General features: G+C 37.3%; 4 protein-coding genes and 1 pseudogene across 5 annotated transcripts; 3 read left to right on the plus strand and 2 right to left on the minus strand.

Moving 5' to 3' along the window:
• Nucleotides 1-344: 344 nt before the first annotated feature.
• Nucleotides 345-1848, plus strand: LOC106451175 (purine permease 2-like). 2 transcript variants are annotated; one of them, XM_013893055.3, is made up of 2 exons: nt 345-1264; nt 1302-1848. In XM_013893055.3, exons 1-2 carry the CDS (start codon nt 557-559, stop codon nt 1683-1685), a joined length of 1092 nt encoding a protein of 363 aa, XP_013748509.1. In that variant the 5' UTR covers nt 345-556; the 3' UTR covers nt 1686-1848. The 2 variants fall into 2 exon arrangements, with proteins under 2 accessions (XP_013748509.1, XP_013748508.1); XM_013893054.3 differs by having other exon boundaries at nt 354-1264; nt 1335-1848.
• On the minus strand, nt 1738-3459 carry LOC106451176 (protein CutA, chloroplastic). The gene is made up of 6 exons (XM_013893056.3): nt 3213-3459; nt 3032-3138; nt 2863-2925; nt 2458-2489; nt 2059-2153; nt 1738-1974 (listed from the first exon to the last, which is right to left on the minus strand). Exons 1-6 carry the CDS (start codon nt 3386-3388, stop codon nt 1893-1895), a joined length of 555 nt encoding a protein of 184 aa, XP_013748510.1. The 5' UTR covers nt 3389-3459; the 3' UTR covers nt 1738-1892.
• Nucleotides 3460-3479: 20 nt separating this feature from the next.
• On the plus strand, nt 3480-4666 carry LOC106451178 (chaperone protein DnaJ). Its single transcript, XM_013893058.2, has 5 exons — nt 3480-3738; nt 3832-3909; nt 3990-4065; nt 4167-4237; nt 4331-4666. Exons 1-5 carry the CDS (start codon nt 3667-3669, stop codon nt 4400-4402), a joined length of 369 nt encoding a protein of 122 aa, XP_013748512.1. The 5' UTR covers nt 3480-3666; the 3' UTR covers nt 4403-4666.
• A 250-nt stretch (nt 4667-4916) lies between these two features.
• LOC106451177 (B3 domain-containing protein At2g33720-like) lies at nt 4917-5484 on the minus strand. Its single transcript, XM_022701762.1, has 2 exons — nt 5150-5484; nt 4917-5043 (listed from the first exon to the last, which is right to left on the minus strand). Exons 1-2 carry the CDS (start codon nt 5482-5484, stop codon nt 4917-4919), a joined length of 462 nt encoding a protein of 153 aa, XP_022557483.1.
• A 10202-nt stretch (nt 5485-15686) lies between these two features.
• LOC106454731 lies at nt 15687-18567 on the plus strand (annotated as a pseudogene).
• The last annotated feature ends 3798 nt before the right edge of the window (nt 18568-22365 follow it).

The following is a 22365-nucleotide window of genomic DNA, read 5'->3' on the forward strand; positions in this document are numbered from 1 at the left end:
CTGTGTCAGATTTAGAGAGGACCGAGCAAAAGGACAGATGACCTCTCTCTTCAGGTGTTTTATTGTTTTTTACCTTGTTTCCGAAACCTAAAACTTCTAAACTAAAGTCAAATTTGAGAGAGAAATTTTCCAAATATGTTTGTATATTTATTCACATGCGACGGCTGATGCTTTGTTTTTCTCTTCTGAATGATTGATTAGTCACCTAATAATTTGTGTCACTCAACTACGTGTATTATTATTATATCGTCGCGTGTGATTCTTAAAGGCATTCCACTAGAAGGTGGTGAATCTTTGACTTCGGTGATCTCGTTATCATACAATAGATTTTAAAATGGCTGTAGATACCAACCAATGGTGAAATAAACTAAATATATTTTATATTGTTCTATCAATAGGTGATGTATTGGTGTTATGTTTCACAAAACAAATGAACCAAAACCGAAACTAAACCGTAAATCAAACCTATGTAAACCGGCTTTTCAGACGTATCCCTACACCACATCAAGTTGAACTAGTAACGATACACTTGAAGTCACTCTTTACGAGCAAGAAGATGAAGATGATGAAGATGAAGACGGTTCTTGTAATCATAAACTGTATTATCTTGGCGATAGGAAACTGTGGAGGCCCTCTAATGACGCGTCTCTACTTCAGAAACGGTGGCAAACGAATCTGGTTCTCAAGCTTCCTCCAAACCTCAGGTTGCCCCATCATCCTCCTCCCTCTCCTCATCTCCTTCCTTACCCGTCACCGTAAACAAGAACAAGAAGATACGAAGACTACACTTTTCCTCATCAAACCTCCTCTGTTCCTCGCCTCTGTTGTGTTCGGTCTCCTCATCGGCTTCGACAACTACCTCTACGCTTACGGCTTAGCTTACCTCCCCGTCTCCACCTCCTCTCTCATCATCTCCTCTCAGCTAGCCTTCACCGCTCTCTTCGCCTTCTTCATGGTGAAGCAAAGGTTCACGCCTTTCACTATAAACGCCGTCGTTTTGCTCACTCTCGGCGCCGGAAGCCTTGCTCTTCACGCGGACGGTGACAAGCTCCCCAAGGAGACGCGCAAGGAGTATATAGTTGGGTTTGCTATGACGGTCGCTGCAGCTGTTCTCTACGCGTTTGTGTTGCCGCTTGTGGAGCTTACTTACAAGAAAGCTAGTCAGAGGATCAGCTACACGCTTGTGCTTGAGATGCAGTTGGTCTTGTGCGTGGTGGCCACTTGCTTCTGTCTCGTTGGGATGCTAGCTGATGGGGACTTCAAGGTGGGAGGCTTTTTATCTTTCTTGATTAGGATTCAAGAATCAAGAATTTGACTTTTTGTTCATCGTGCAGGAGTTAAGAAGAGAAGCGAGAGAGTTTAAGCTTGGAGGGTCGAAGTATTACTGTGTGGTGGTTGCGTTCACGGCTGTTATCTGGCAAGGGTTTTTCTTGGGGTCTATTGGGATGATCTTCTGCGCTTCGTCTCTCGTCTCTGGAGTTTTGATCAGTACTCTGCTTCCGTTGACGGAGGTCTTGGCTGTACTTTTCTTCCGGGAGAAGTTCCAGGCGGAGAAAGGTGTCTCTCTGTTTCTCTCCCTTTGGGGGTTTGTTTCTTACTTCTATGGAAAGATTCAGTCCGAGAAGGAGAAGAGGACTCAGGAGGCACAACTGTCTCAGCTTCAAGTTACTGAGTCTGTAGCTTAATAGCACCTAATGGTCTATGTGATGGTTGCACTTTGGTTTGTTTGCTCACGTATATGAGTACAATTTTTTATTACACATAAGTGAACTGGTCTTTAGTATTTGAACACCTCACACAGTCGCACACTATGGCATAATCCACAGATGGGGAGAGCTCTTTATTTGAGAAACCAAACTCCAGAGCCAGTGATGGTGGACAGCTACGAGATCTTAGTTCCTTGTGCTGTTTTTCAACCATTCTAGATACTTGTCGCTCCCACCAGTTATGGGCAATGCAATAACTTCTGGCACACTAAAGAAACAAGTAAACAATGTTCAGTTACTTAGGTTTTGTAATATGCTAAAGAAGACAAGGCAATATATGAAAAATGCATACTCGTATTCGTGATTAGCATTGACGTGCTCGGTAAGAGACTCCAGAAGGGATTGCCTTGTTTTGATTATCAGGAGCTCCTCCGAATCACTCTGAACCTGAAAGTCAAAAGGGACATGATTATATATATGTAATGTGTTCAGAGATCAGCTTGCAGAAATAGCTCAGATCCAAGATGAACAATGTTCCAAGCAATAAAAAACAAATAGTAAGCATCGATCATACAGACTATGCATTAAGTAATCTCATATGTAGTCTTTTATTCTGAATTTTTCTAGTAAATCTTTAAGCTTTAGAGATCTTTGTTAGCCATTGTCCATACTAGTCTAGTCCAGGAGATAAGGGTTGAGATCAAATAACATTGCAGAAAGATGATTTTGCAAGTGTTGTTTCCTTACTAACCTTTCCTTCCCACTCGTACACCGATTCAACACCTGCATCCAAGCGATGAACCATAAACATCGTGTAGTTTACAAGACTAGTAATATTCAAAATCACAGAACATGGGAAGCAAACAAAGAAGTAAGCTAGATATCAAGATGGTATAAAAGCATGGACTGGCCAAAGTTTAGCTTATAGTCTTTCTTGAATTAACTTAGTTCTATTTCTGAATAGCAAAAACATGCTCACCACCAAGTGACTACTAAAACAAAGAAGGTTTTCTTACAAAATCTTGTTAGCAGAAGAAACTTAAAATGACTAAATTGGATGGAAGAAGATATGTTAACTCAACTTACAGAAAGTTTGTGATGGAAACAAAAAGGTGAAAGAGGCAGCTAAAGACAGCAAGAGTAGGGAAGTACCTACCAGGGACAATGTTGACACAAGCAGCAAGCTTTTCTTGGACTATGCTATTAGCCAACTTCTTTCCTGCCCAGTGATACAAACGGAACATCAAAATATAGGTAGAAAGTTTTCGACTTTAGAACATTTTCAATTCATTTTCCAGCCATTACACAATGAATTGAATCCTAACCTGCTTCTCTGTTAGGAACAGTGACGTAGACAACAATGCTAGGCACAGTGTTGCTCCCCTCCTCCATTCTGATCGATGATGAAGAAGCCTTACTGCTAAATCTAGACCTATAAATAACAATCTCCAGTGTTCATAAGGGGGGGGGTACACAAGAAACCACAAACTAGATCGAGATGCTAACCTTAAGAGAGGGGCAAAAGAGAGAGACTGTGCACAACCCGGTTTATAGGAAGACGAGGAGAAGGAGGATGAGAGGGAGGAGAAACCCAAGCTTAGCACGCAAAACGCACCGACGAAGGGAATACGCCGTCGTATTAAGACGGAAGATCCGATTCTACTTCCCAGAGACAAAGCCATCACAGCTTTACCTCAGCCGTGTCTTATTTATTATTCTGGAAACTGCTATAAGGTCACTGCTTTTTAATAAGAAGAAACTTAAGGGGTCTATATGCAATATTTAAAACATTGTTTTCTTTTCTTTTCTTTTCTTTTTTAGCTTCTTTTATCTTTTAGTTCCGAAGTGCGTGAGTGCGTGAGTGAGAGAGAGAGAGAGTGAGAAACTCGTGAAGTGAAGAAGACGAAGAGAAGAAGAAGAAGAAGAAGAAGAAGAGTTGTTCACTTGTTTGTTCACACGAATGTGGTGTTCCGGTTGGGGAGACGGCCATGGCTCTTTTCTCGATTTCAATTTCGATTTCGACAACTACAAGGTAATAAAAAAATAACAATATTTCTCGACAGCTGTTTGGTTTTAAAGGTGAAGTTTTTTTTTTTTTTTTGGGGTGAATTGGGTGTGGTTGCAGGATCACTATAAAGTCCTTGAGCTGAACAGCGACGCCTCCGATGATGAGATTCGCTCTAACTTCATCCGCCTTGCACTGGTTCCTTATCCTAATTTGTGTCCTTTTTTTCTGACAAGGTTTTGTCAGTGATGGGAGTTGTGTTTGGTTGTGTGTTGCAGAAATGGCATCCGGATAAACTTAAAGAAGAGGATTCCGCTACGTCTAGGTTTCAAGAAATCAACGAGGCTTACCAAGGTTTTTGCTTCTCTTTTGCCCTCTCAAAAATATGTACGATTGAAGAAAAAGGGTTAACTAGTTAGGCGTAAAGGTTTGATTTTTATTTTTGGTTGGAACAGTATTGAGCGACCCATTTACAAGGGAGGAGTACGATAAGAAAAGGATGCGTCGTATCTATGAGCACAACATGGTATGTACAATAGATTTGTTATTTCTTTTATTTTGATTTGAGAGAGCTTCAGAGTTTGATAAAATCTCCATTGTTTTTCTGTTGTTCTTGCAGGAGCTATTCGACCGGTACAAGGAGCTGATATTTACTTGCAATGGCCTTGGGATGAATAATTTTCTCTGGTGAAATTGCCAAAAAAAAAAATTAAGGTTAGGTGATATGTATAGACTTTGTATGATGATGAGTTAGAGACATCAGCCTTTGTAGCAGTGGTTGAGTATTGATTCTAGTCTGAGAGCAAGACAGAGTAATCAAATCAGTTTAAGGATAATCATGTTTTAGGTTCTCTGCTTCCACAAGCTTTCATTGTCCTTTCTGTTCTTTGTTCTCAGTTGAAGGCTAGACTGGGTTTGTATTCTGCTCCAAAGTCAAATGTTATGTCTTTTATGATTTGCAGTTTGATAGCGAAGGAAGCAGAAGCAGTAGCAGTAGCTAGCGGGATAGTTTGAAACTTTTGAGTAACTTTTGAATTATTTAGTGCTGATTCTGTTTATTACTTGCATAAGAAACCACATGATATACCATAAAAGAAAATATGTTTATGATTCTGTCACCAAGTCATAACCATTAGCAACATTAACATAGCACACCCAGTAAAGGTTCTATGTATTCTGGAAGTAGAGTGTCCACTGGGTAGGTTCTATTGATGCCTGAGATGATCTGCAAGAAGAGTGTCCACTGGTTCACGAGGCAGCACGCTGAAATGAAGCTTCGAGTCAAAAGGATCCCAAAACATTCCAATCTCATCTTCAATCTTCAAAGCCCTCCTGCAGACAAAATCCACGAACCATCCACCAGTGAGAACATAGTAAAGACACTTGGTCACATTTCCTTAGTAGCATCTGGTGCGTAGAATCAGTATCGTGATCATACACGTCAACGGCAAATGCCCAGCCTTCTTGGACTATCTTCCGGTCACACTCAGGGAGATATCTCAGTATGTGGTGATGTATGGTACTGGTGTTTAGAAGAAGATGGTTTAAGTAGCTAATATCAGTTATGGTCAGTTCCTTCTTGATAGTCCATGGATCAGTGAAGAGATTTAGTTCTGTTGAGACACCGTACTGCTGCTCCTCTTCTCGTTCTTCACTCGAGAGAAGCCTCATCCGAGCAAGGTCTATCTTGTCTGAAATAGGAGCCACGTTCATTACAACGTTAGGGGTCAAAGGAAATAACTCGAGAGTTAACTTTTGCGTGTCTTGGTTCATTCTCGTTCAATTCTTTTGCACCGATAGAGACTGCAATATAGAGGAGCGAGTGACCAAAAAGTACTTTGAGAAGATATATCTGGATCGAAGCTCACTTTTCATTCACAGATTGCAATAAGTAAATGTATTTAAATTAAATGAACGCATTGGTTACATATCTGTTCTGAGAAAACAATATTAATCTAGGAAAAGAGAGATGGAAGAATTTTTTTTTTTTTAAATGAGCCCATAGTTTGCATTTATATATAGTTTTTAGCGAATATTTTTTTTGAGAAAAAAAAAATCTAACAAAAAGTCTTTAATTTGCTTTAAGAAAAAAAAAAATCATATCAAAATCCTTGACAAGTAAATAATTTTACTAAAGTATCAATATTAAAATCTCCATTAAGTTTTAACACATTTTCAACTAGTATTTATTTAATATTTTAACTAGTTCATTAAAATTAGCCAATATTTATTTTTAATGAAAAATGTATATCAAAATATCTAAAATAAAATTTCCATACATTTTCATATGTAAAATTATGCAAGATAAAATTCGAAAGCATCATAACACACAGATTTTAAATATACATGTCATTTAAAATTATTTAGATTCGGGCTTTTTGCAAAAGTAACTCAAAACTTGAAGTCAAACAGAAAACTAACCTTTTCTTTTGACTCCTTTTTTTTTGAGATTTTAACCCCACACCTGCATTTTATCTACGAAAATGCCATTAACATTTTGTTTTTTTTTTTTTCGAAAATGGCTTCTTTACTGTCTCAACCTCATCTTCTTCAAGTATTTACAATATTGCCACTGCAATGAATAGTGGCAACAACCTTGTACGAACTGTTTGGAGCTTTTAATGCCCTTTAATGCACGTAAATCTCTTTACACTCTCTCTGTTTCAATTGTTATGAACTAAAAACAACATTTCTTTCACTTTCTCTCTATATTCATCCAAAAAACTCAAGCTTTTGATTCAAAATATGGGCTATGGTTGACAGAGCCATATTTCTTTCGTTTTTACTTACGGTTGCTTTCGTTTGAGGTTCTGGGTGGTTGGAGAAGACCCTGTGTGCAAACGAAGTCATCTCACCTAGTTTAAGGTACGAATTTGAATTTTTTTTCAAGATCTGTTCGCGTAGAAGACTTACTAGTAAGTCATCTGTATGTAGAAGACTTACTGATGAGTCTTCTGGTCAAACGGACGACTTAAATTAAGTCGTCCAGCTTTGTTTGTTAAAAAAAAACACTCCAGACGACTTATATATACGTCGTCTACGAGAAACGGGCTAGTTTTGCATTTGACCGAATCGTGTCAGATCTTTGACTATTTCTGGACGACTTATAATTCAGTCGTCTCTGGGAAAGTTAAAATTTTAATATTTTATGAAAACTTGACGACTTACGTGTAAGTCGTCCTAGGTTAGTTTTGTAATTGAAAAATAAAACTTCATAATTTAACTTTAACCAGACGACTTAATATAAAGTCGTCCCTCCAGAAGACTTAATTTAAAGTCGTCCGGGGAAAGCAAAGTCGTCCAGAATTTTTCCCAATTTTCTGGTCAAACCTTGCTTATCCCGGACGACCTTAAATTAAGTCGTTTAGCTGGACGACTTTCATCTAAGTCGTCTGGAGAAAGTTAAATTTCAAGTTTTATTTTTCAATTACAAAACTAACCTAGGACGACTTACACGTAAGTCGTCAAGTTTTCATAAAATATTGAAATTTTAACTTTCCCAGAGACGACTGAATTATAAGTCGTCCAGAAATAGTCAAAGATCTGACACGATTCGGTCAAATGCAAAACTAGCCCGTTTCTCGTAGACGACTTATATATAAGTCGTCTGAAGTTTTTTTTTTAACAAACAAAGCCGGACGACTTAGAATTAAGTCGTCCCTTTTAATTTTCAATTGCAAAAGTGACCTCTTTAGACGACTTACCTTTAAGTCTTCTGGACGACTTAATGCTAAGTCGTCTGCGGCAATGTTTATTGAACTTCTTCATTTTCTCTATGTTTACTAATGTGTTTTATTTTGAATATTTGCAGATGATTTTTCAGTTACATGCAGTGTATGGAGAATGGTTGTTGAGAGATTTCCGTTGGGATTTTGTGGTTGATGATCTCAAAGGAGCAAGATTGTTTTTATTGAATGAAGATTCAACACATGCTGAACTTGTTGCAATGGCTCAAGAAGATTATAACCTGGACATGAGAACAGTGAGTGTGGAGATTAGCTACTCATTACCAGCAGAAATGATGATGGCTCCAGGCAGTCTTCCCATTCATGTTACAAGTGATAGACAAGTTCGAAACTTGCTGGAGATACTCAAAACCCATAGAGTATGTCTTTGTGTATCAAGCCGCAGCAAGGTCGAAACGGTTTCAGAGAAAAGGGATATTGATGAAGCTGGTGAATGGGAAAAAGATGTTGGTGATAATGATGAAGCTGGTGAATGGGAAGAAGATGTTGGTGGTGATGATGAAGATGTTGGTGATAATGAGTTTGTTGAAGATGAAAATCAAGATGGGGAGGAGGAAAATGGGGAGGAGGATGCTGATAATTCTATTGTTGGTGAAACGGATCAGAATGGTGGGGATTACAGTCTTTATGGAAAGGTTCCAGATGAGGACGAGGAAGATGATGATAATATTTGTTTTGAAGAAATCCAAAAGGCATATGCTAAGACAAATGCTATTGAAGGAGGAAAATCGAATGGTACCATCTATGTCAACCAGAGTTTTGTTAGCAAGGGTGCACTGCTTTCAGAGCTGCGGTTGGCAGCAGTGAGGGGTAAGTTTTCTTTCAGATTATACAAATCAACGAAAACTCTCGTTGTGGCAACATGTCCGGTTAGCTATTGTGGATGGAAGGTCAGAGCGAGTGTCAAACATGGGACAAACACGTTTTGGGTAACAAAGTATGTGGAAAAACATTTATGCTCAGCGGGAGACCGAATCGCTCAGCGGAGACACTGTACTCCGAAGTATGTAGGTAGTCTTTTCATTGATCGTGTTGGAATCATTGATGGGATAACTCCGCAGCATATCACTGATGCAATGAGGAACATGTTTGGCATGGCGCTTGATTACACCACTTCATACAGAGCACTGTTATATGCACAAAGATTGGTGAGAGGATCAGCAGAAGAAGGGTATTCGCGTCTGGCATCATATCTCGAGCAAATCTCCATTGCAAATCCTGATTCTATCACGGCGATAGAACTTGATTCTATGAAAAGATTTAAGTATCTATTTCTCTCTTTTGGAGCTTCTATCAAAGGTTTTAAGTATCAGAGAAGGGTCATTGTGGTGGATGGAACTCACCTAAGTGGAAAGTATGGAGGAACTATGTTAGTTGCAGCCGCACAAGATGGCAATTTTCAGATATTCCCATTGGCTTTTGGGATCGTGGATGAGGAAGATATACCTTCTTGGGAATGGTTTTTCACAAAATTGGCTAGTTGTATATCTCATGACAAGCCTCTGGTGATAGTCTCCGACCGGCACAAGGCCATTAAAAGTGCGTGTGATAAGGTGTTTCCTTGGGCAACCCGAGGAATATGTTATTATCACCTTCAAGATAACATTGTCAAAAAGTTTAAAGGGAAACATCTCATGTACTTGGTGAAAGGGGCTGCTTATGCTCACACGGTTTACGATTTTGACCGGTACATGGCTGAGATACGGAGTGCAAACCCGGAACTTGCAACGTATTTGGAGAAAGCCGACGTCAGGCTATGGTCAAGGGTTTATTGTAAGGGGAACAGGTTCAACATAAAAACAAGCAACATTGCTGAATCTATTAATTCCGCACTGAAGCGAGCAAGAGGATTTCCGATTACGTTCCTGCTGGAGTTCATAAGGCAGAAGTTAGGAAAATGGTATTGGAAAAGGAGACAAGATGCTTTGAGTCTCACAACTGAACATAGCCGGGCTGTTGAATACTTGCTTGCTGTTCGAGAAGAGATAGCGGGTATGATGACGGTCGAACCAATTGATGGATGGCATTTCTTTGTCAAAGGTGGCAAAATGGACTGTGTGGTTGATTTGGAACATGCAAAGTGTGATTGTGGTGTCTATGGAGTGGAGAAAATACCTTGCTCTCATGCTATAGCTGCTGGAATACATGCTGGTTTGCATATCTCCACACTTGTATGTCCACTGTACTCAAAGAATTATCTGTATGCAGGATACTCAGAGAATATATATCCTATCGTGTCACAACATATTGAGGAACGAGAATGCTTTCCTCCAGAACTAAAGCGTGGTCGGGGGAGACCGAAGAAATCAAGATGGCAATCTTGGTTGGAGCTATCTAGGATGAGAGGACACAAACCCAGGAAGAAACACAGGGCACGGAGATGCTCAAACTGCAAGGAAACTGGCCATACGAAACCACAATGTACACAACCAGTTGACTAGTTGTCCAGACGACCTAAATTTAAGTCGTCCCGTCTTGATTACCCGTCCAGACGACTAAATATTTAGTCGTCCAGTGTATTTTATTTTTAGACGACCTTCTACTAAGTCGTCCAGTGTATTTTATTTTTAGACGACCTTCTACTATCCCTTCAAGTGTATTTTATTTTTAGACGACCTTCTACTAAGTCGTCCAGTGTATTTTATTTTTAGACGACCTTCTACTATCCCTTCAAGTGTATTTTATTTTTAGACTACCTTCTACTATCCCTTCAAGTCGTCCAAACCTTCTAGACGACTTATTTGTAAGTCGTCCAGTTGGAAAACCTTCCAGACGACTTATAATAAGTCGTCCAAACCTTCTAGACGACTTATTTGTAAGTCGTCCAGTTGGAAAACCTTCCAGACGACTTATTTGTAAGTCGTCCAGTTGGAAAACCTTCCAGACGACTTATTTCTTCCAGACAACTTATATCATGTTCAAATACAAAAATCATGTTAAAAAATCATGTTCAAATACAAAAATCATGTTCAAAAATCATGTTCAAATACAAAAATCATGTTAAAAAATCATGTTCAAATACAAAAATCATGTTAAAAAATCATGTTCAAATACAAATCTAATCATACATGCCCACGAACTTATCACCATCCACATTTTCTTTCAGATGCTGATCAACAAGCTCCTTCCATATATCCACCGCCATATTATCCCTCATTTTCTTCGCGTTGCACCTAGCAAAGTCTTTAGGGTCAAAGGAGCCCCCGAGCGCATGACATTCAATGTACTTTACAGTGTACACGCCACAATCACCATTGTTGGCCGTGGGTACACCTTTCAGCGGTCTCTCATATGTGTATGGCTCCAACCCGTATTTGACCCGCATTTCGTCGGTGGCTGCGCACTCAACAAGCAGATAAGGGACCATCTGGAGAAAAGGCTCCATTATCGCATCCCATGCGTCTGGTACACTAGATGAAGGTATGCTGTCCCAGACGACTATGTGCCTCTTAGGGATCGATATCCAAATAGCAACCCAATGCTTGTCGTCCAAGTTCACTGGCGCATAGATATCATCAATGTCCTCCCCCCACTTCTTGTTTGATTGGCAAAATGAAGGTATTGATCCGTCATAAAAATACGACGCCCCACCAGGTAGAACTCTTCCTAAACCTTTGTGATCAGGTTCCGATGTTTTGAAGAGCTGATACTGCTCTCTCCAAGACTGAGAAAAGTTGTGATCCAGGAAGCACATTCGCTCGCTCCTGAAAGCTTGTGGGTTCTCCTGATACCTCTGCCTTAGCACATTAATCCAAGCATCTATATGCTGCATATTAAATATAACAAGTTAGAAGTTACCAGACGAAGACGACTTAATTATAAGTCGTCTACGTGGTCGTCCAAGTAGACGACTTTCCAGACGATTTATCTTTAAGTCGTCTGGAAAGTAGTCTACTTGGACGACTTTGTAGACGACTTAAATCGTGTGCAGAAGACTTACGCAGTCTTCCAGCCATCCTCTGGCTGTCCGGAGGAAGTGGTACCACCTTGTTGGTGATGTACGTGGTTTGTCCTCGATCTTAGTTAAATAATGACTGCAAACAAAAAAGCAATCAGTTTTGGACGACTAAATCAAGCTATTATGGGTAAAGCAATCACTTACGGATCAGTTTTCAACCAATCAGCGAGTTCCTTCAACTTTTCTTTGTTTACTGGCGGAAATGGATTATAGGCTGCCACTTTATCTTTTTTTTTCTCTGCCATATAAGGAGATCTCACAGTAGGAGCAGGTTTCTTCGCTCGTTTACTCTTTGCACGCTTGTCCAATACAACCAGGCTCGGTTGTGAAACTGGATCGCTTGGCTCGGTGGAAGCGAGGCTCGGTTGTTGATCTGTGGAAGCGAGGCTCGGTTGGTGATCGGTGGAAGTGACAGCAACAATCTCTTTGGAGGTGACACCATCTGCTTTATTTACCGAGTTCGCCTCGGTTGCTGTATCCTCCGGCAACCATCTCTGCAATAAAAGTTGCACACAAGTTAACCCTGGACGACTTAAATAAAAGTTGTCTGGACGACTAGTTGACCCTGGACGACTTAAATAAAAGTTGTCTGGACGACTAGTTGACCCTGGACGACTTAAAATTAAGTCTTCCGTGGTCAACTAGTCGTCCAGACAACTTACGTTTAAGTCGTCCAGGGTCAACTAGTCGTCCAGACAACTTTTACAGTCGTCTGGACAACTAGTTAACCCTGGATTTGATACTAACATATTTGATTTGAGGAGGCTGTTTCTTTTGAGGAGGAGGCTGTTTCTTTTGAAGAGGAGGAGGCTGCTGCTGTTTCTTTTGAGGAGGAGGAGGCTGCTGTTTGGTTTGATGAGGAGGAGGCTGGTTACTAACCACGGTTTCATTGGCATGAGGGGTAGCCTGTTTGTTTCTACCCCCGGTTTCTTTGGCAAGAGGGGTAGGCTGTTTATCTTGAGGGGTAGCCTGATTGGTTAGAGGTGGAGGGGTAGCCTGATTGGTGACACCAACCTTCTTCTCCACAGCTTCCAATCTATCAGACAACTTCCTAAACTCCCTCATGCACTTATTAAACCCTTTTTTCATAGCCTCAGCTACGCCCTTGAACATAATTTCCAACTCCTCTCTGGTCACCCCTCTAGCCTCTTCTCTAGCCTCTTCTCTAGCCTCTTCAGGAGCCTCTTTACGAGCTTTCTTCCGAGGTCTTGGATTGTCTTCCTCCTCCTCCTCCTCCTCCAACACAACCATCTCTTTGGCCTTCTTCGATGGAGTCACAACCTTAGGTTTTGTATTGACCTTAGTACCAGTGACTTCCCAGCAATCCATGGTCCACTTCCACGGTCTCCGCTCATACATGACTTTAATGATGTTCTCCGCGGGCAGGTCCTCAACCTCAGAGTCCCATTTTGGCCACATTTCACTAATGTCCTTCTCAACAAAGTTGATCACGCGGGTCTGCAGTAAATAGAAGAATCGAGTTAGATATTTGAAAAAAAATACTAAATAGACGACTTAATTATAAGTCGTCTACTAAGTCGTCCAGCTGGAAGACCTTCCAGACGACTTATAATAAGTCGTCTAATAAGTCGTCCAGATGGAAGACTTTCCAGACGACTTAATTAAGTCGTCCGATAAGTCGTCCAGCTGGGAAGACTTTCCAGACGCCTTATTATAAGTCGTCTAATAAGTCGTCCAGATGGAAGACCTTCCAGACGACTTATAATAAGTCGTCTAATAAGTCGTCCAGATGGAAGACTTTCCAGACGACTTATAATAAGTCGTCTAATAAGTCGTCCAGCTGGGAAGACTTTCCAGACGACTTATTATAAGTCGTCCGATAAGTCGTCAAGCTGGACGACCTTCCAGACGACTTATAATAAGTCGTCTGCGCAGTCTTTTGGATTGAAGTAAATACCTGACTCAAGATAGCAGCTTTCATTGATCTGCGGCCTCTGCTGCCCTCGTAAGCCAGTATCGGTGGAGACGGACTGTCTGCTCTGGGACCACCAATACTAGCACCCAATTCCGGCATAGCTGTGTACGTCCAGACTTGAAGAACTTGTATAAACCCATCCACGGTGTAACAGCCAGCAATTTCTTTGTTCCACAAAGAGTCCATCAGCACCTTAAACGCGACTCTCCCCCATGGATAATTCTCAAACCGTTCTAAATCCATCACTAGCCTTGCCAGAGTAGATCGTGTAGCGGTTGAAAACTTTCTCCCTTCAATGAATCCAGTGAAGATGGAGAGGTACGCGAGCCGCTTGCGATCTTCCCTGGACCAATCCCCGCATCTCTTCAGTGCTGCTATTATCTGATCAGTAGTTGGCCCAGCTTCCAGATGAACTCCCAGCATCCCCCAGAAAGAAACCATCTCTGGGGTAACGTCACATTTTGGTGTCTCAAGGTCCTCGATGTACTCGCAGTTTAGACCAGTGAGGTTTTCAAACTCTAACAGTGAAAACCTCAAAGGTTCTGGACCAACGAGAGACCACATCTCATACTTCTTCTTAATGTCCAGCTTGAAACTGAGCATGTAGTGAACCAGCCTTGAAGCCCAACCAAATCCCTGCTCCTTGAACTTGATGAAAACTCCCAAACTCGACTCCTTGAGCTCTTCAAATTCGTCATCAGTAAGAGCTTTCCTAAGAGCAGTATGCAACTTGCTGTTATCCGTATGATACGAAATGCTATTGTGGGCTTCTGGCTCTTCCCCTGATGTGTATAACCTACGGGGGAGTTCTGGAATATCCATCCTTTTTGTCTGCAAAATAATCAAAGACAACAATATAAGTCCAGACGACTTAGTAGACGACTTAAATTTAAGTCGTCTGGAAAGTCTTCCAAATGGACGACTTATATTTAAGTCATCTACTAAGTCGTCCAGTGGAAGACTTTCCAGACGACTTAAATTACTTACAAGTCTTCCAGTCGCAGAAGGAGTTGGAGTACTCGTCATTGCGGTTATAGATCTGAAAAAATAAACGTGAAACGGTGAGAATGAGTAAATTGATAGAGACAACGTTTTATGTTCATCTTTTCCTCGAGATTGATGACTTAGCGGCGTTAGGGTTTACAGAGAAACGGCGCTAAGGTTTACAGAGAAGAAGCGGCGGCGCTAGGGTTTAGAAGAAGCGGCGGCGCTAGTGTTTAGAGGAAGCGGCGGTGAGAACGTTGGTGACCACGGTGGCGAGGGCGACGGTTTGTTCGGAAATAGTGGAAGCGGCGGCGCTAGGGTTTAGAGGAATCGGCGGCGCTAGGGTTTAGAGGAATCGGCGGCGCTAGGGTTAGAAGAAGCTGCGGCGACAACGGTGAGAATGAAGTGAGATAGATAGCTGACGTTGAGAACGATGGTTTGTTCGGAAATCGTGGGAATTCGAAATCGCCTTTGAGAGAGAACTGTTAGGGTTTCTGAATTTCGTGAAAAATGAAACAAAAAAAATAAAAATCACCTTATATATTGGGTAAATAATCCGGTTAGCTTTAAAAGTACATTGGTAAACTTTAAGGTTTGGTCCGGTTTAGACGACTTATTCTGGCTGATAATGTACAACAGACGACTTAATATTTAGTCGTCTGTTTTCAGACGACAAAATATTAAGTCGTCCTAGACCCTAAAATGAACCCCTAAACTAAAATGACTAGATTAACTAACTAACCACGTTATAAAATCAAATTATACTTAAATAGTGTTTACTATACACAGAAATGAACACGCATAAGTAATTTTAAAAATTTTCAAAAACGGTTTTAATGCTTTCCAAAATCTAACCCTAAGAACACATACAATACTACAACATATGTTGATGAAACATAAACTAAAGAATATCATGACTCACTACTTTCACTCATCTATGCTGAAAACAATTGAAATTTGTTATATCTTAATTTATACCTCCTAAGACATATGTTAATTACATAATTCCCATTTTTCACTTATCAAAATATTTTTTACAAAATTTTTAAATTATGTTTAAGACTAACTGTCCAGACGACTTTCAGTTAAGTCGTCTGGACGACTTATTTTCAAGTCGTCTAAACAGACGACTTGCGAGGGGTAGAAACGTAAAAAAAATTCCGTTTTTTTGTTTGGTCACAAGGGGATAGTTGTAATTTCAATAGCCTTTTAGGTTACTTTTGCCTTTGACCCAAGTTGGGGTATTGTTTTGGTTTGACTCCAAGTTTTGAGTCACGGTTGGCAATTCTCCCTTTAGATTCTTCAAAACAATAAACATGTCCATCGTATCTTCTTCTTCGCCAAAGAAAAAGAAAACAGTGAAGAAGAAATGAAGCTCATTAGTCCAGTTATGGCGATCCTTTTCCTAACGATGATCGGCGTTGAAACGGCTATGGATATGTCGATCATTTCCCACGATGACTGCCACCACACCTTCTCGGCCGGCAGCCGGAGCGACGCCGAGGTTTCAAGGCTCTACGAGGAGTGGCTAGGGAAACACGGGAAGGTTCAGACAGGCCTGGGTTCAGAGTTCTCTTACAGAGAAAGATCGACGGTTCGAGATCTTTAAAGACAATCTCCCTTTCGTCGACGACCACAACGCGAAGAATCTTAGTTACAGTCTTACAGATTGGGTCTTACGAAGTTCGCGGATCTTACTAACGACCAGTACAGATCCATGTATGTCGGCTCCAGGCTCAAGAGGACAATCACGAGGACCAGCCTTCGCTACGAGGCTTGTGTAGGTGACGCGCTTCCGGAGAGCGTCGACTGGAGGAAGGAAGGTGCCGTGACTGAGGTTAAAGATCAGGGAAGCGGCGGTAAGAATTTTTTTTTCACTCGATTTATCTTAGCTTGATTGTTGTCTTAAGTGGAATAATAAGTATGAGCATGATTAATAATATCTTATTTAAGAGTGGGTTCGTAGTTTTTTTATTTAAAAATTAAGAGACGGTTTTTTATATTCCGTTAAGAATTCACCATCTTATTTAAAAGCCGGTTCTTAGTTTTTTATTTAAAAATTAAGAGACGGTTTCTTATATTCTATTAAGAACTTCGCCAAAAAAACACTCCATTAATGATGCTTTAACTATTTTCATCAAATATGCATGGAAAAATATAAATCTCTTGTTTTGTCTGGCTCGTTCAAAAACTATTGAAACCCGAGGAAAAAGACGTGTTTGCCCCTTTTAGGAATGGTTTATCGTAAGAAAATGTTGATAATGGTGTTTTGTTTTGAACATAAAATGTTGATAATGGTTTATCGTAAGAAAATGTTGATAATGGTGTTTTTTTTTTTTGAACATAAAATGTTGATAATGGTTTATCGTAAGAAAATGTTGATAATGGTTTATGAAGTAACTATGTGTTAAAAAAAAAAGGTTTATGAATGAACTAATTTCTCTTGTTGATAATGGAAGGGAGTTGTTGGGGGTTTTCAGCCATCGGAGCTGTGGAGGGCGTAAACAAAATCGTGACCGGAGACTTAATATCTTTGTCTAAGCAAGAGTTAGTGGACTGTGACATTCCATATAACGAAGGCTGTAACGGCGGCCTCATGGACTATGCTTTCAAGTTCATTATAAACAACGGTGGAGTCGATACAGAGGAAGATTATCCTTACAAGGGTGTTGACGGACGTTGTGACCAGACTAGAGTTAGTGTTTTGACCAGGAATTATATAACTCTTTAACAAATTTTGGATGATTTTTAATTATATTCACTTTTTTTTTTGTTGCAGAAAAACGCTAAAGTTGTCACCATTGACTCATATGAGGATGTGCCTGCTAACAGCGAAGAATCACTGAAGAAAGCACTTTCTCACCAACCAATCAGCGTCGCCATTGAGGCTGGTGGTCGTGCGTTCCAGCTCTATGATTCAGTACGTATTTTAACCATGTTATCATAGTTCTTAGAAGTTTTTTTTTTTTTTGAATACCAGTAAGTTGAAGTAGAAGTCCGTAATCTCCATACCCGAAACAATATCATATAATATTAGTTTTGTCCTGGCGCTGGCGCTGGCGGATCTAGAAAGAAATTTAGTATGAGACACAAACTGTAACATACACATAGATTAGGATATATGAATAAATTTTAAATTAATTACTGAAGAAAAAATAAAAAAGAGAGTGGGGCACGTGCCACACCTCTCCCCTACCTGCGTCCGCCCCTCACTCGAACAGGGACCTCTGACACAATGGCCACATCTTTATAAGTTTTAGCATTGCCTAGGTTGTTTGTTTACTTTTGCATCTCTGTAATCTAATGTTTTTATTGTGTTATTTTCCTTCTGAAGGGTATATTCGATGGAATTTGTGGAACAAATCTAGACCACGGAGTTTTGGCGGTCGGATACGGAACAGAGAACGGCAAAGACTATTGGATTGTGAAAAACTCATGGGGTCAAGCTGGGGAGAGAGCGGATACATAAGGATGGAGCGTAACATTGCAGCTTCAGGTGGAAAATGCGGAATCGCTGTGGAGCCTTCATATCCGATCAAGAATGGCCAAAACCCACCAAACCCGGGACCTTCACCTCCATCTCCCATCAAGCCTCCGATCCAATGTGACAATTACTACACATGTCCTCAGAGATACACTTGTTGCTGTCTCTTTGAGTATGGAAAGTATTGCATTGCTTGGGGATGTTGCCCACTAGAAGCAGCCACTTGTTGTGTTCACAACGACAGTTGCTGCCCTCACGACTACCCCATTTGTGACCTTGATCATGGAACTTGTTTAATGGTAAGTTTTTGCATCTCCCACTTCTCAAGAAAAACAACATATTAATGGCAATGCTTGAAACTAAGTCATGCGTCATTTGCAGAGCAAGAACAGTCTGTTTAGTGTCAAGGCCTTAAAGCGAAAACCTGCAACGCCATTCTGGCAACAGAGCAGGAAGAACATTGCATAAAGAGAAGATTGAGACACTGCACATCTGCTTCTTCATCCAGGACCCTGACTCATATGAGCAGAGAGATCTCTCAAGAGATTTGTCAGATGCTTGTAATGTTGTTGTTTATGCCATAACTAGATACATTAAAAATGCAGCAGCTGGGTTTCGTGTATATATAAAGAACAATAAGCTGCATATAGGCGCTCTTAATTGGGTTTCGTTGATACAGTACAGTATATGGCGATGTTATGGAAGTATCCCTTATCTTCTATGAAATGATGGTCCACATTTCTTTTTCTTTTTGAGTTTTTAAAAGATATACTAACCTAAAATTTAATATAAGTGTAAATATATTATGAATCAATACCTTTAAAAGATGATCATTCCCAAATTTAACATTTAATGAAAAGTGCAGTTTTTGCAAAAATACCTTTATTTTTACAAGGTATTAATAAAATTCATTAATGACATTTAAGTCTTTTGATTTTGGGCTTACAGATGCACATGAATGGATTTATAAATAATGGGCATATATCTATATTATTAAAGCAGAAACATTGCGTTGGACCTCACATTTATTTTGTAAGTTTTTAAATTAAATGCATCTTTCTACTTTATAGTTAAACCTACATTAAATCACTAATAATACTTTTTTTATACTACTATCAATGTTTCCAAACAATATACTTATTTTTTTATACTACTATCCATGTTTCCAAACAACATTATAATAATTAATTTTGTGTCCAAACAATATAAAATATTAGAATTCATATTTTTAATATTATTAAAAAATTTCTTTCAAATGATTTAGATAGATTAAATAATTAAAAAAATTAAAATAATTTATAAAACAACGAAAATAAATAGAACTTATTTTTACAGGTTTAAATACTACAAAAATATTTCAATCAATAATAAATTAATTAAATTAACATATTATTTTATTTATAATTACTAAATAATGGTTATATCATTGATTTAAGTAACATAACAATTAAATAATAGCCATTACATAATATATATATATATATATATAAACATTATAAAATTTACAATAAATTTAATAACAAAAAAATTTATGAAAAATGTTCAAAATATATGTTATCTAAAAAAATGCTTAACACTAATTGTTAACAGCAAATTTAAACCGATTATAATATAAATTATTAACAACATAAATTACACAAAATAATTATTATAAAATTAATTAAGCTATATAAAAAGGAGCAATATGATCAAGACATATTTATAATTGTTAATTATTTTAAATCTATCATTTTTCTCTATCAAAATTTTGTAGAAACGTCATAATTTCATAAAATTACAAAATAAGGAACTTTAAAATTTGGATTAAAAAGTGACAAATTATGAAACTATAACAATTTAAATCAAATTGGATTATATATTGGTCATCCATCAGTTCAATCGGTTAGTCTCGGGTTTTAGTGATTTTTTAAATATGAATATTTTTACAAATCTAAATCGAATTGTCGGATCAGCGGATTAATCGGTTAGACCGCGGGTTTGGGTCGAATTCAAAAGTATTGATTTAAATGCAATAATATTATAAATACACAAAATTCTTACAAATTAACAAAATATTTGTTAAGTTATTAGTGAAATTATCGTCATAAAATAATCTGCGCTTGCTAAGCGCGGATCAAGATCTAGTATATATTTAAAAGATATACTAACTTAAAATTTAATATAAGTATAATTTTATTATGAATTAATATCATTAAAAGAGCATCATTCTCAAATTATACCCTTAATAAAAATTGCAGTTTTGTCAAAAAAACTCTTATTTTTACAAGGGATTAATAAAATTCATTAATGGCATTTAAGTCTTTTTGTTTTGGGGTTACAGATGCACCTAAATGGATCTATAAATAATAGGCATATATATATATATATATATATATATATTTAAAAGATATACTAACTTAAAATTTAATATAATTATAAATATATTATGAATCAATATCATTAAAAGAGGATTATTTCCAAATTATACATTTAATGAAAATTGCAGTTTTCTCAAAAATACCACTATTTTTACAAAAGATTAATAAAATTTATTAATTGCATTTAAGTCTTTTGGTTTTGGGCTTACAGGTGCACCTAAATGGATCTATAAATAATGGGCATATATATATATATATTTAAAAGATATACTAACCTAAAATTTAATATAAGTATAAATATATTATGAATCAATACCTTTAAAAGAGGATCATTCCCAAATTATACATTTAATGAAAAGTGCAGTTTTCTCAAAAATAATCTTATTTTGGGTTTACAGATGCACCTAAATGGATCTATAACTAATGGGCCTATATATATTTAAAAGATATACTAACTTAAAATTTAATATAAGTATAAATATATTATGAATTAATATCATTAAAAGAGGATCATTCTCAAATTATACTCTTAATAAAAATTGCATTTTTCTCAAAAATACTTTTATTTTTACGAGGGATTAATAAAATTCATTAATGGCATTTGAGTCTTTTGGTTTTGGGCTTACAGATGCACCTAAATGGAGCTATAAATAATGGGCCTATATATATATATATTTAAAAGATATACTAACTTAAAATTTAATATAAGTATAAATATATTATGAACTATAAATAAATTAACAAACATGAAAATATTATTTTTTAAAATCTACGTATCAATATTCAAAATAGATCATTCGAATATTATACATATTTTCAATACAAACCAAAAATATATATCTTACACCATATATCATATCAATACCGTTAAAAAATGACTATTCCCAAATTATATCATTAATGAAAATTACAGTTTTCTCAAAAATACTCTTATTTTTATAAGAGATTAATAAAATTCATTAATGGCATTTAAGTCTTTTGGTTTTGGGCTTACAGATGCACCTAAATGGATCTATAAATAATGAGCCTATATATATATTTAGAAGATATACTAACTTAAAATTAATATAAATATTTTAATTAACAAATTAAAAATAAAACATAATACCCTTCATCTGATAATCTATCGGATTTTTAATTAACAAATTTTTCATTAAATCCGAACCGGATTATATTCAATGCATCGGGTCTATAGGTTCAACCACGAATCTAGATCGGATATGATAACAAATCTAAAACTCAAACATTATTAAAGAACAACTACAATATTTCGAACAAATACCATATTTTGAAAAGAAAAAAGAACAAATGATAAAAATCTAAAAACTCAATTGTTATGGTTCGAAACAAAAATAATGGTAGTTTTTTTTTTGAAACACTAAATAATGGTAGTTTAGAAATCAACTTTCGATCTATAAATGAAAAACAAACAAATCCGCGCTTTCTAAGCGCATATCAAAATCTATTACTTATATTAAGACCACATATGAGAGAACCTATCTGCACATGCGCTCCCTTTATATCTCTTCTCACATATTTTTTGAGGCACATTTAAGATTTTCTTAACACTTTTAGCATTGCTTGACGATGATGGATTAATGGCAATGCTTGAAACCATAATAAGCTGCATTTAGGCTCTTCAAATTTTTGTTTTGGTTATTGCATATCCAATTTTATTTTTATATTGAATCAAATGTTAACATATGAGTTTTCTTATTAGGCTTATTAATATTAAATTTTGCTTCATAATTTCTGTTAAAAATGTTAGTTTGTTAGTATGATATTATTATTCTTATTTTAAATTGATATTTTAAAAGTTTTTATTTAATTTTAATGCTATATATTATTTTAAATTTTTTAATATAATTGGCAAATCGAATTGAATAATCCGTAATTTTTTAAAAAAAACTTCGGATATCCAGAAGACCGCATCGAAGCGAATCACAAACGTAGATATTCGTCTCGGACGGAGGGGATCACGAATACTACGAATTTTTTGGATATTCACTTCATGCCTAGGCCTAATTGCAGCAATGTTTTTATTTAATTGAATAGCATTCGAATAATCAATACTATTAAAACATAAAGAATTTTTATCTACGTAGAAATAGTATAGGTTGGACCTTATTTTTTTGGGTTCCTATTATTTCTACTTATTTCTAACTCATTTATTATTAAATATATATACT

The sequence above is a fragment of the Brassica napus genome, chromosome C4 (genome assembly GCF_020379485.1).
Source record: "Brassica napus cultivar Da-Ae chromosome C4, Da-Ae, whole genome shotgun sequence".
NCBI lineage: Eukaryota > Viridiplantae > Streptophyta > Magnoliopsida > Brassicales > Brassicaceae > Brassica > Brassica napus.

Coding starts and splice junctions, on each gene's coding strand:
- LOC106451175 (XM_013893055.3), top strand. CDS start 557: ATGAAGATGATGAAGATGAAGACGGTTCTTGTAATCATAAACTGTATT. Junction 1,265..1,301: donor TAGCTGATGGGGACTTCAAG/GTGGGAGGCTTT, acceptor TTAGGATTCAAG/AATCAAGAATTTGACTTTTT.
- LOC106451176 (XM_013893056.3), bottom strand. CDS start 3,388: ATGGCTTTGTCTCTGGGAAGTAGAATCGGATCTTCCGTCTTAATACGA. Junction 3,139..3,212: donor TCTTTTGCCCCTCTCTTAAG/GTTAGCATCTCG, acceptor TGTTATTTATAG/GTCTAGATTTAGCAGTAAGG. Junction 1,975..2,058: donor AATGCTAATCACGAATACGA/GTATGCATTTTT, acceptor TTGTTTCTTTAG/TGTGCCAGAAGTTATTGCAT.
- LOC106451178 (XM_013893058.2), top strand. CDS start 3,667: ATGTGGTGTTCCGGTTGGGGAGACGGCCATGGCTCTTTTCTCGATTTC. Junction 3,910..3,989: donor ACTTCATCCGCCTTGCACTG/GTTCCTTATCCT, acceptor TGTGTGTTGCAG/AAATGGCATCCGGATAAACT. Junction 4,238..4,330: donor GTATCTATGAGCACAACATG/GTATGTACAATA, acceptor TTGTTCTTGCAG/GAGCTATTCGACCGGTACAA.
- LOC106451177 (XM_022701762.1), bottom strand. CDS start 5,484: ATGAACCAAGACACGCAAAAGTTAACTCTCGAGTTATTTCCTTTGACC. Junction 5,044..5,149: donor TGGGCATTTGCCGTTGACGT/GTATGATCACGA, acceptor TTTTGTCTGCAG/GAGGGCTTTGAAGATTGAAG.